Source organism: Physeter macrocephalus, chromosome 7 (assembly GCF_002837175.3).
Source record: "Physeter macrocephalus isolate SW-GA chromosome 7, ASM283717v5, whole genome shotgun sequence".
In the NCBI taxonomy this organism is placed as follows: domain Eukaryota; kingdom Metazoa; phylum Chordata; class Mammalia; order Artiodactyla; family Physeteridae; genus Physeter; species Physeter macrocephalus.
In genome coordinates, this window is record NC_041220.1 from 37,501,752 (window position 1) to 37,514,397 (window position 12,646).

General features: G+C 33.8%; 1 protein-coding gene across 1 annotated transcript; it reads left to right on the forward strand.

Annotated features, from left to right (window-relative positions):
• The first annotated feature begins 3,796 nt into the window (after positions 1-3,796).
• Positions 3,797-11,593, forward strand: LOC102984027 (sulfotransferase 1 family member D1-like). The gene is given in 5 exon segments (XM_024132007.1): positions 3,797-3,923; positions 6,121-6,144; positions 6,147-6,214; positions 9,186-9,372; positions 11,481-11,593. Coding segments are annotated over 5 exon segments (519 nt in total).
• The last annotated feature ends 1,053 nt before the right edge of the window (positions 11,594-12,646 follow it).

Genomic DNA, 12,646 nt, shown 5'->3' on the forward strand with positions numbered 1-12,646 from the left:
GTCCTTATGGGATTAGCAGGGTTCGATTCTCTAGATTTCTGTTTCTTCTGGATTTCTGGAACAGTATTTTCATTATTTCACCAAAGTAAAATAAGCCCCAAAGAAGCAGAAGGAAAGAAATGATAAAAATTTAAATCATAAATAAGTGAAATTGAATATAGAAAAAAAACAATAGAGAAAATTAATAAACTAAAAACTAGTTCTTAAAAAAAAGTCAATAAAATTGACAATCCTCTAGCAAGAGTGGCAAAGATGAAAGGATACAAGACGTAAATCATCAATATCAGGAATGGAAAGAAGAGATGTTACCATAGATTACATAGCCAATAAAAAGATAATAAGAAAATACTATAAATAATTTTATGCACATAAATTTGACAACTTAGAAAAAGATGAACCAATTACTCAAAAACTACAAGCTATCAAAACTCAGACCAGATGAAATATATAACCTGAATAGTCCTCTAACTATTAAAAATTGAATTTTAATTAAAATACTCTTGAAAAAGAAATACCCATTCCTAGGTCACTTCAGTGCAGAATTTTACCAAACATTTAAAGAAGACTTAAGACCAATTTTACACAATCTCTTCTAGGATATAAAAAAGAAAAGAATTCTTTCCAACTCATAAAACCAATATTATCCTGATACAAAAACCAGACAAACATAGTACAAAAAAGAAAACCATAGGTCAATATCCATAATGAACTTAAACACAAAAATCCTCAACAAAAGTATTAGTCAACTGAATCTAGCAATATATATATTAAAAAAACACACAATATGGCCAATTGAAATTCATATTAGATATGTAAGGAGTTTTCAACATTTGAAAATCAATCTATATAGATCACCATATTAATAAGCTAAAGAAGAGTTATCATATGACCATATGAATTGATGTAGGAAAATCATTTGATAGAATTCATTGATAAAAACTCTCAGCAATTTGAGAATAGAGGAAAACTATATCAACTTGACACAGACTATCTGTAAAAAGCCTATAGCTAATATCACACTCAATTGTGAAAAGACTGAATCGTTTCATCTTAAAATCAGGAACAAGGCAAGAATACCTGTTCTCATCATTCTTATTAAACCGGGTAGTAGAAGCTCTGGCCACTGTAATAAGACAAAAATAAATAAATAAATAAATAAATAGCACACAGATTGCAAAGGAAGAAAGAAAACTGCCATGTCATAAGTATACTTAGCAACCTTGTGGACATTCCTTCATGACAAAGAAATTAGGTCATTTGTCAATAACTGGAATGGAACTAAGCCTTCCTGTCAACAGCCATGCAAGTCAAAGAACTTAAAATTGAATTCTCCAATACTAGTCAAGCCATTGGATGGCTGGAACCCCAACCAACAATTTGACTATAACCTTGTGAGAGACCCAGAGCCAGAACTACCTTGCTAAGTCATTCCCATATTCCTAACCCTTAGAAACTGCATAAGATAATAAATGTTTGTTGCTTTATGCTACCACACTTTAGTGTATGTAATTTGTTACACTATAATATATAACGAATCCAATGTAGAACTGGATATCGCAGATACTGAGTGTACCTCTCCAGACAATGCTAATCAATTACAAAGAGAGAAATGGTGACATTAAGATGCACAAAACCTATCAGACTCCAGCTTGATCAATAATCAAAGATAACATTTATTTTGTCTCTCTCCAATCTAAATACAGTTAAACTCCATGAAGGCAGGGACTATGTTTTATTCACTGATCAATACAAAGCCTTGTGTACGGTGACTTGTGTACAGTATATATTCATGAATATTAGATGAATGAATGAATGAATGTCTACCCAGGTACATATGTACATCTCTGTTATTAAAAAGAGTTTAAAAAATAAATTCCTTACTTATACCAATGAAAATGTCATTTTTCTCATTTATATCAACTCTTGAAACCATCGAACATTAATTTTAACTGAATTATATAGTACTTTTGTCCAAATCTCTAAATATTAAGACCAAAGTTGTCTGTAAAGGGAAAGATTTATTGTACATATTTTAGAACAACTACTTATAGGAAAAATTTTAAACCAGTCTCCAACTTAGCAACTATTTTAGGGAAGGCCTGTGAGAAGCAATTATGTTAGCCAGCTTTACTAAAGAAACAAAACAATCTGAAATCTCTCATTACCTACAATAACAGAGGGCTAGTCCTAGTTCATGTTACCTTTATACTGCCATGCATTTCCAGGTTTTAGACAGGCTGAGACTCTGATACATGTTTTTCATTCTGGGACCCAAGCTGAAGAAGCAGCCCCCTTGGGGTACATGTTCATTCTCAAGTTAGACACAGTAAAGAACAAGAGATCCATTGTAAAATGCAATGTCTCTTAAAGCATCATTGGTGTGTTCTCACTTCTGCTCACATTTAATTGGCCAAAGATATCATGGCCAAGTCCAAAGTTATTGGGCAGGAAAGTATATACTCCTTTCCCAGCAAAGTGGAGGACAGTGAATATTTGCCAAGATTAACATCAACTTCCATGATCTTCTCTTACCTTTTTATAGCCTTCATAATCAGAACTGTTGCTATCTATTTGATATTCTACAGGAAGAATTGCATTATCAAGAGTTCAAGCACTTTCTAGTTTCATTCTTAACGCCCGCCATCCCTAAAATTCAGTTATTCATTTTCTTGTTAAGAAAATGCTGAATTTATCACACAGTACTCACATTAAGCCCTCTGAGTCTCCCAATATTTGGCCCAAAGTGTAAGAATCGTTTGTGACTCTTGGGCCACAGTGAAAACATCAAATTGATCCACACCTTAAAGATCATCCTTGTTGCTTATCTATTTTATACACACTAGTTTGTAGCTCTTAAAACCATACCTCTATCTTGCCCTTCCCTTCTTCCCTATCCCCACTGGTAACCACTAGTTTGTTCTCTATATCACATTGCACAGTACTGGGAAATATAGCCATTGTTTTGTAATAACTTAAATGGAGTATAATCTATAAAAATATTGAATCACTATGTGGTACAACTAAAACTAATATAATATTGTAAGTCAACTATACTTCAATTTAAAAAAAAAGAGAGCAAATTAAACAAGGGAGGTATTAGCTGGGCTAAGGTCATGTTAGTCAACTTGCCATGAGATGATCATCTCTGTGAGAATCTTTCCAGTGTAAAAAAAAAAATCATCCATAGTACATTATGCCAAATCTAGTGATTTGAAATCAAATCTAGTGATGAGAAACTAGAGATCTATGCTTTGAAATAATCTTACCCTTAGGTTCAGTCTTATCAAATCCAGGATAGTGTTGATAAAATCCACTGATATGATACTCTCTCTCAAAAACTCACAGTCTTATGCTATGAATAATTCATCTTTAGATTAAGTATGTATTTCCATTTATATCAATCTTGATTTCTACACACACACACACACACACACACACACACACGTTCTGCAAACTTATAAGATTTATTCCTATGTAATATTTACTGTAATTCTTATTATACTTGGTTTTCCATGTGTTGAGATGTTCTTCTTTTCAAAGGCTAAAGACAAATCAGGGAAGTGAGGATGAGAAGTTTTTGTGTTAAAATAATATATAGTTGTGAATATACTATGTCAGAACATAGGTATAAAAGCTCAGATAAATATCTGAAATTTTTTTTTCAGAAATATCTGAAAATTTTTTTCTTATTTTCATAAATAAGAAAGAGAAAATAAGCATTCTGTCAAGGTAAGCAAAAATTTACAACCTATTAAAGAATATAAATGAAATGACGATTTTCCCTATCTCCCTACATATGGTCTATGTGGCACAGAATGCTAAAGATGTGGCCATGTCTTACTATTATCTCTATCAGATGACAAAAATGCACCCAGAGCTTGGGACTTGGGAGGAGTTTCTGGGTAAATTCATGACTGGGAAGGGTGGGTCCAGCTCTTATTTTAATGATGGAGTTCCATAGTGAAACATTTTTGCAAGGAGATATACAGTTTAAGTATAAATCTTGTGTTTTTAATATACCTAATATGTGCCTAGCACCTTCTAGTGTATTAGGAAGACTATGGATGAAGCAGAATATATGGTCTCTTCCCTTTAAGAATTTTTAGGGAATATGTGACATACAGAGTCTTCAGTCTTAAGTCTCTGTTGCATTACTGCTTAGTGACTACTACTAAGTGCTTTCTTCTCTTACTGTCCATGCCATTGTATTGTTTTGATTTTATACATATATTTTGGACTCTCTTTTCTCTACCATTCCTCCATTTTTATTATATAAACCTGAAATTCTTGAGTGAAAATTTTATACTCAAGGCTTTGTTCTTCTACAGAGCCTCTTTTAGGAAACATATTCATGCCCATGGTAGTAACTCTACTTATAATTCTCATATAAACATTCTCCTATAAAACTCTGTTTTCGAGACAAATACATTTCAATGGTATCCTATAAATTGTTACTACTGCCATTGATTGTTCTATTCTCTGTCCATAGAATGTCTACTCATTCTTATCATTATTAAAGCTCAGCTCTTCTTAGATTTAAATACACTCTGCTTCCTCCACAGCCCTTTCTTAACCTCTCAGTTCCCCGTGTTTTTCTCTCCTTCTCCTATGAACTTCAGTACCACTTACTGTCTGTGTCACTTAGTGTCTGCCATCTTGCTTTTGTATTTTTAGTTTTATTTATTTGTAGTTGTATTCATTTTCTAGGCCTGCCACAAAACACCACAGACCGAGTGGCTTAAACAGCATGAATTTATTTTCTCACAGTTCTGGAGGGTAGAAGTCCGAGATGAAGGTGTCCTCAGAGATGATTTCTGAGGCCTTTCTTCTTGTTTTGTAGATGGCTATCTTCTCCCTGTGTCTTCACATGATCTCTCTGTGTATGTCTGTTGTAATTTCCTCTTTTTATAAGAAGACAAGTTATATTGGAATAGGACCCATCCTAATGACCTCATTTTAATTTAATTACCTAAGACACTATCTTCAAATATAGTCACATTTTGAGTTACAGGGGTTAGGACTTCAACACATGAATTTGGTGGGGGGGACACAGTTCATCCCATAATCCTCTGCATTCTGGCCTCCAAAATTCATGTTCTCACGTGCCAAATAATTCCAACATCCCCAAAAGTCTTAATTTATTCCACCATCAACTCTACGTCTAAAATATCATCTAAATATCATGAAAATCAGTTATGGGTGAGACTTAAGGTATGCTTTATCCTGAGAAAAAATCTTTCTGTAGCTGTGAACCTGTGAAAACAAATTACAAGTTATCTCCTTCCAAAATAAAATTGTAGGACAGGCATATATGTTAACATTCCCACATGAAAAGAGAGAAATCAGAAAGAAGAAAGCCTGAAACTTAGCAGAGCAAATTCCATTAGATTTTAAGTCTTGAGACTAGTCATCTTGACTTGATGCTTTGTCTTCTGGGCCCACTGTGGTGGCCCTGCCCCCTAGGCCTGTGCCCTCTGTGTCTGTAGTGGCAGTGACAGCCCTGGTGACCTCTGAACCTCCTTCAGGGTCATTCTTGAAGGACAAAGCATGTTCACAAAGCTCTAGTGGCCCATTTCTTGCCTGTAGAATCCCAGAAGTCCAACAATCTTCTTGCATTTCATCCTGTCACTGTCCCCTTCTGTCCAAATTGGCAGTGTTTTTGCTGAGATGATTGATTGGATCCACAAGTCACACACCTAATCTCTTTGAAAAAGGTTACCAGCCACACCCTTGGTGTTCTCTCCAGAGCATGCTTTCTCAGTTTTTTGCAATATGGATAAGCTAAGAATTTTCTAAATCTTCAATTTCTGGTTCCTTTTTGCTTAATAATTCCTTCTTCAGTACATTTCCAAAATAAGTTGTAGTCAGAAGTACTAGGGGTTAGGACTTCAGCATAAGAATTTTAGGGGGACACAGTTCATCCCATAACAGAAGTTATTCATCCTTCTCAAGATTGTGAGTTCGATGAGAACAGGGGTTATTTGATATACTTCTCTTCTTGTTCTTGATCTAATAAGTAATCAATGTGTATTGTGTGATGATGACTGGGAATAATGTTTAACAATTCTTTACTTCATGTAAATAATTTTAATTCTGTGAACATTTAATCTCTCAATTTAGTGGCTTTTCGTTCTTGGTATGACCATTTAAGGGCTGGTGGGAGAGAAGAAAAGATTATCATGTCCTTTACTTATTCTATGAAGACATGAAAGAGGTAAAAGCAAACTACAATTTCTTTATTTTTAAGGAAACCTAAGATTCATCTTCTTTGTATCACACTTTCTTTTCTTTTTGATCTATAAATATGACTAAACTACTATCCTATTAACTCTGCCTTGAAAATTCATCCTTCACTTAATCTACTTCTTTCTACTATTACTGCCTCCTACTCTAGTTCAACCAACTATCTGGACTTATTTGAACTTATTTTGCTTGCATTATCCCCTCAGAGAGAATGATCTTCTTAAAACCTAAATCAGAGTATGTCCACTCCCTTCTCCAAATCTCTCAATGGCTTCTGTCTCTAGGTAAAATATAAAATCATTAAGATAACTTATAGAGTTAAGCATTATTTAGTCCCTATCTATCTCTCCAACCTCTTCTGGTGCCACTTTCCATTTCTCACTAAGTTGAGCCTACCTGAAACACTTTTCCTACTATTTTTAGATTAACCTCTTCTTATCTTCATGTCTTAAGTGTTACCTCTCCACAGAGTTCTTTCATGTCCACAATGTCAAACAACTTGCCTTGTTTTCATCTTTCAAAGTCTCTTTTGCTGCTATTGTTATTTTCATAGTGTCTACCACCACTTCTGATTATTTTACATATGTATTTCTTTACTTATTTTTTTGGTCTCCTGTACTGTTATGTAAGCTTCTTGAATGGAGAGCTTAAAATTACCTTTTTCATGGTTGTTTCACCATGTGGCAAGCACAGTGGGGAAACAATGTTATTTTATTATGTAATCTATAAAACATCTAGCTTTTATTTTTTCTTCTTCAGTCTAATTATTAGCATTGAAAATAATTCATTCTACAATTTGATTAAAAACCTATACTGATCTGATTGTTTAAACAATTCATTTAAGAAATATTCCTCATCTCTTATATAGAATGTCTCTCAGAGAGCCTGTCCACACCTAAATTCCTTTGGATGACTATGACTACTCTTCATCTCTTATTTGGGAAACCTATTCCAGAGCTTCTAAAGAAACAACCTTACTCACCTAATGCAACCCTCTCTGACAGATTTCTTAGCTTATTGTGCATCCTGTTTAAACCACTTTGCACTTGCCACTCTAGATTATGGGGTGATATATTACCCTAATTATGGGTCAAGAAACAACAAATAGTGGTTGAAGAGGGTAAGCATTATCTTGAAAGGAAAATTCCCACATAAGGTCATAATAAGGTCTTCAAGCAAAGGAAGTTTAGTCTTCTCAAGTATGGGAGCAGAATCTACATCTGCTGTCTGAAAAAGGTCAAAATTAGTCAAGGGTTCCAGAGTCTCTGTCATCAGATCCACCCCAAATATTACCATTCCAAGCCTCAGAAGTCCACATCTCCCCATCACTTTTCCATGTAACTTTCACATAATAGACTAGGCACAACTGGGAATTCAACTTTCATAGTGATTCTTCCACGTGAAGAATTAAGGTGTGTTATCTTATTTCTACCAAGTTAAGTTCTGTAGCTACAAGAAATAGATTCTATTAGAGCCACCACAGAAACTCTCCGGTTCTGTTTCCATGAATTGAGTTGGGTAGCTCAGGAAATCGACACCTCAGATTGCCTTTCTTCCTGATCTCACCAGTTCACTAAGATTATGGCTCTCTATCTCAGTTTGGTTTGGACCACCAAGAAGAAGAACACTTCCCCAGTGTGTAGCACGGCACAAGCTATCTGGTCTGAATGCAACCCTTTCATTGTATCTAACAAGTTGTTCTCGTGTCTTTCTCATATACTCAGACTATCAAAAAATCTATTAGTGTGAAAGGTAGAAAGAGTATCTTCTTTCCACTATAAGAGATTTCCCTGAGAGAGGTATATCTATTCTTTATTGTTATCAAGATATAATTGACATATAATATTAGTTTCAGGTGTACAACACAACGATTCAATACCTGTCTACATTGTGAAATAACCACCACAATAAGTCTAATTGAGATCCATCACCACACATAGTTACACGTTTTATTTTCTTGTGATGAGAATCTTAAGATATACTCTCAGCAACTTTCAAATTCACTACACAATATTATTAACTATGGTTAACAATGGTTTCTAGTCTTAGAGGAAAACTCTCAGCTTTTCACCGTTGAGTATGTTAGCTCTGGGCTTGTCATATACGGCCTTAATTTTACTGATGTATGTTCTCTCTCTATTCACTTTGTTGAGAGTCTTTAGTCATAAATCAGTGTTGAATTTTGTCAAATGCTTTTCCTGCACCTATTGAGATGATCATATGATTTATATTCTTCATTTTGTTAATGTGGGGTGTCACATTGATTGATTTGCAGATGTTGAAACATTTTTTGCATCCCTGGAATAAATCCCACTTGATCATGGTGTATGATCCTTTTAACGTGCTGTTGAATTTTGTTTGCCGGTATTTTGTTCAGGACTTTTGCATTGGTTTTCACCAGAGATATCGACCTGTGATTTTCTTTTCTTATACTGTCCTTGTCTAGCTTTGTTATCAGGGTAATGGAGACCTTGTAAAATGAGTTTGAAAATGTTCATTTATCTTCTACTTTTTGGAAGAGTTTGGGGAGGAGTCACATTAAGTCTTCTCTAAATGTTTGGTGGGTAATCTATTCTTGATATTAGATATGTTATAAAAAAGAGATCAAGAGAGTTTGAAAATTATACCTTATCATAATAGTAGCTTGTTTTATCACCATCTGCTATTCTACAGGTTAATTCTACTTTTGAATGTGAAAGGTTGAATATTAGCCTATTTTGGGGGGATTTTTTGAAACAAATCTTAATCTTCCTTCTAGCAGATGGTTGCTTGGAATAACCAAGAATAGGATATATACTTGGGAAAGGAAAATGAATAGGGCATATAAAAATATAAAAGCATTTCCTCCAGCACATTTACATACGTGGAGCTTTATTAAATGCACTGCCTACTTCATGACTAAATCTACCTGAAATAATCCTGTATCTTTATAATTTTTTTAGGATCCAAAGTGTGAAACTCAGAAATTATTAAAATTTGTAAGTAAAGACCTGCCAGAAGAAACTGTGGATAAAAAAAAAATCCTCTATCATAGCTCCTTTGATATGATGAAGTAGAATTCTAGTGCAAATTATACCACTGTACCAAAATTTAGTATGGATCATTCTGTACCTCCCTTCATGAGAAAGGGTGAGAACTTTACATACTAGTTTCTGTATGGATTGAGAGTTATATTATGGACAGTGTATATGGACAGATAAGAGCAGTATCAAAGTAAATGGAAAGAGATTAAGTATGCTGGGGAGAGAAAAAAATTTACGAAAAAAATTATTAGAGGAAATAATTTGTGGCAAAGAAACTTTATTACTACTGTAAATTTAACTTGTAAGACAAGCTTTCTAATAAAAAATATTTACTCAAGAGCCTACACATTGATAAACATGGATTTTGGCACCCAATGTTGTATCAGAAGAATGGCTGTCATTTGTCTGAATTATCGAGATATTCTTCATATTCCCTAAAAATTTTGCTCCGGTAGGTATATAGCTTAAACGATGTTGGGAATACTAAATTAATGAGAGAAAAATCTCAATTCCTTGAGATTGTTGCTATGATTATGGTAAATCATTGCATCCTCAGCACTGAACTCAATATGTAGCTAACATCTTGCACAAAATAATCCTTTACTGAACATATGTTGAATTGAATCGTGTGTGTGTTTCTGTGTGTGCGTGTGTGTATGTTCATGCGTGTGGTGAGAAACTGGTTGATTGATTCTGTTAGCTGTGTATATATTAGTCATCTTTGCTAAAACAAACAATGCCAAGAATCTCAGTAGCTTAAAACCACAAGATTTATTTTTCATTTAATATCGGTGTGTATTGGGCACTTGTAGCTGCTGCAGTTTTGCTCATTTCTTTTTGACTCTGATTAGTTTTGTTTGGCTCTCATGGTCTCAACCTCTTGTGTCGTCTCTTTCTGAAACCCAGGCTGAAAGAGCTGCCCATTTGTGAGTCATGCCCAATATCATGGCAGAGAGGAAGAGCAAGAAAAGTGTTGGAAACTTGCCATGCCCTTCAAAGTTTCTGTTCATATGTGTTATATATGCCAAAGTATATGTATGCCAAAGCATATCAAAAATCCAAGCCCAAAGTTAATGAGGCAAGGAGGAATCACACAACACATGACAATGGGCAGAGATGTAAAATCTTCTTACAGTGAAGGAGAGAGTAAATAATTATTAATATTATCTAAGACAGTTTTGGAGAGACAGATGTTTTGGTGAGAGCTTATAAAGGGACTATTAAGGGTAATTTTAATTATAATGTTTCTTAGTACATTCTAGAGATATTTTTTAGAAAGTTAGGAAGTATGCCATGGAAAAGCCTTGCTGGGAATATCTGGAACTCAACCAGATATGATTTTGCCTCCCACGGGATGTTTGACAACATTTGGAGACATTTTTGATGGTCATGACTAGAGGTTTGCTATTGACTTCCAATGCATAGAGGCCAAGGATGCTGCTAAACATCCCACAATGCACAGGGCAATCCCCACATCCTCCCTAGCAAAAACTGTCTGGATTGAAATGTCAACAGTGGAGACATAAATATATAAAACAAAATGCCAAAGTTAAGAAGTCCTGGACCAGATTGACAGTTATTTTGCATGTTTTCTTCCCTTTTTTCTCTAAAACTGGGCTTCCAACTGTGTCTTCTGGGTTGCCCTGTGAGATATTCTGTGAAAATGGTATTATTTCTATCAGATATTCATTGCAAATGCTGCATTCTGTTCCTTCCTTTAAGGTTTTATATGTGGTTAGTATAGGGAAGATTGAATGAACAATCCTATAATAAAGAAATATGTTTAATTACATTTAACCCAGTAGTTTCTAAATCTTTATTGATCATGGAACCTTTTCAATAAATTATCATTTGACATTGGAATATATAGTTTAAAATGATTGAAAAATTCTCTGGATCCTTTATTAAAAAGCTGTTGAAGCCAAAGAATAAAGATTTTGAGACATTGGATTTTTCTCCCAGTGACCTTTCTTGAAGATATTTAAGAAGTTATTTCTTTATATAAGATATTGGAAAAATCCATGGGGATTTTTGGAAAAGTAAGAAGGCCTAGGAGCCTGGGAGTGGGAGTAAGAAGTGAGAAACAGAGTTATGGAATAGATATGGCATTATAAAATTAAAGGTCTAAAAATACAAGGTGGTAAAAAATTAAAACTAATCATAGGAAGAAATTTTACACTAGCTTAAAATTTACCATCTTATCTTTCTTTTCAGGTACTTCAGGAGATTGGAAAAATCACTTCCCTGTAGCCCAGTATGAAAGATTTGAAGAAGATTATAAAAAGAAAATGAAAGGGTCTACATTGCAGTTTCATTCAGAGATCTAAGAAATACCTGCTCTTTTCCCAACTGCTTTAGCTGGCACTTAAGTTAAAAGAAAAAAAATCCCTTCAAATGTCTAGTGAAAAAAAGTTCTATATGTAATGTTTCCTTATTTACTAATATTAGTGGTTTGACATAGAATATTCAAAGAATTTAAAAGTTTACATATGAAAAATCAATACTGTCTTTATGATTTTAACTACCTTCCACAATGTTTTTATTATTCTTAAAGACTAAATAATAAAATGAAGTCTAAAAATCTATAATTTTACCTTCTATGTTTTTTAAATTCATGGTCTGGGTCATTGGACAGGTAAAGAAGATATTTAGAGGAGTCTTCAAGATGGATGGATTACAACCAAAATACCCTCTTAAAAAGGCCTTATATTCTCTTTGTTATATGCTTAGAATGATAGAGTAATATAAGATCAATGACTTTTTTGTGCAAGGAGTTCATTGAAATGTATTTCCATAGAATGTTTTACTATAGATTAAATTTTGGACAGCTTGTTAATTATAGTTTTCTACTATTATAGTTTATATGTTAATAATCTAAAACAGCACCAAGTAAGTAACCAATAAATGTACATCACCAATTTTTTGCATAGTAATTCATTAGTTACTCTCTAGAGAAAAATCAACAGTGAGTTATCATAGTATCAAACTCGTTAATATTTATTAAATATTTCCTATGTATAAATAATGTGCCTTCGAGTTAACAAAGAATAAAACATGGATCCTGAATTCAAAGAACTTTAAGCCAGGTAACGAATAAAAAGAAAATACAGATAACTAATTGTAAGAAGGGTTAACATTTGGTCATATTCAAAACGTCCATAAGACATTTGGTCCAAGCTAAAGGGTCCTTGAAATTTGATCCTATCCAAAATGTCCATGAGCACATTTGGTCTATGCCAAACGGTTTTGGACAAGCCTGAGTATCAAGGAATTTTTGTTATAGCCCAAATATCTACATGGACATTTTGGACAGGACCAAATACGACCAAATTTCAAGAATCTTTTAGCATGTATCAAATGTCTTATAGACCTTTTGGACA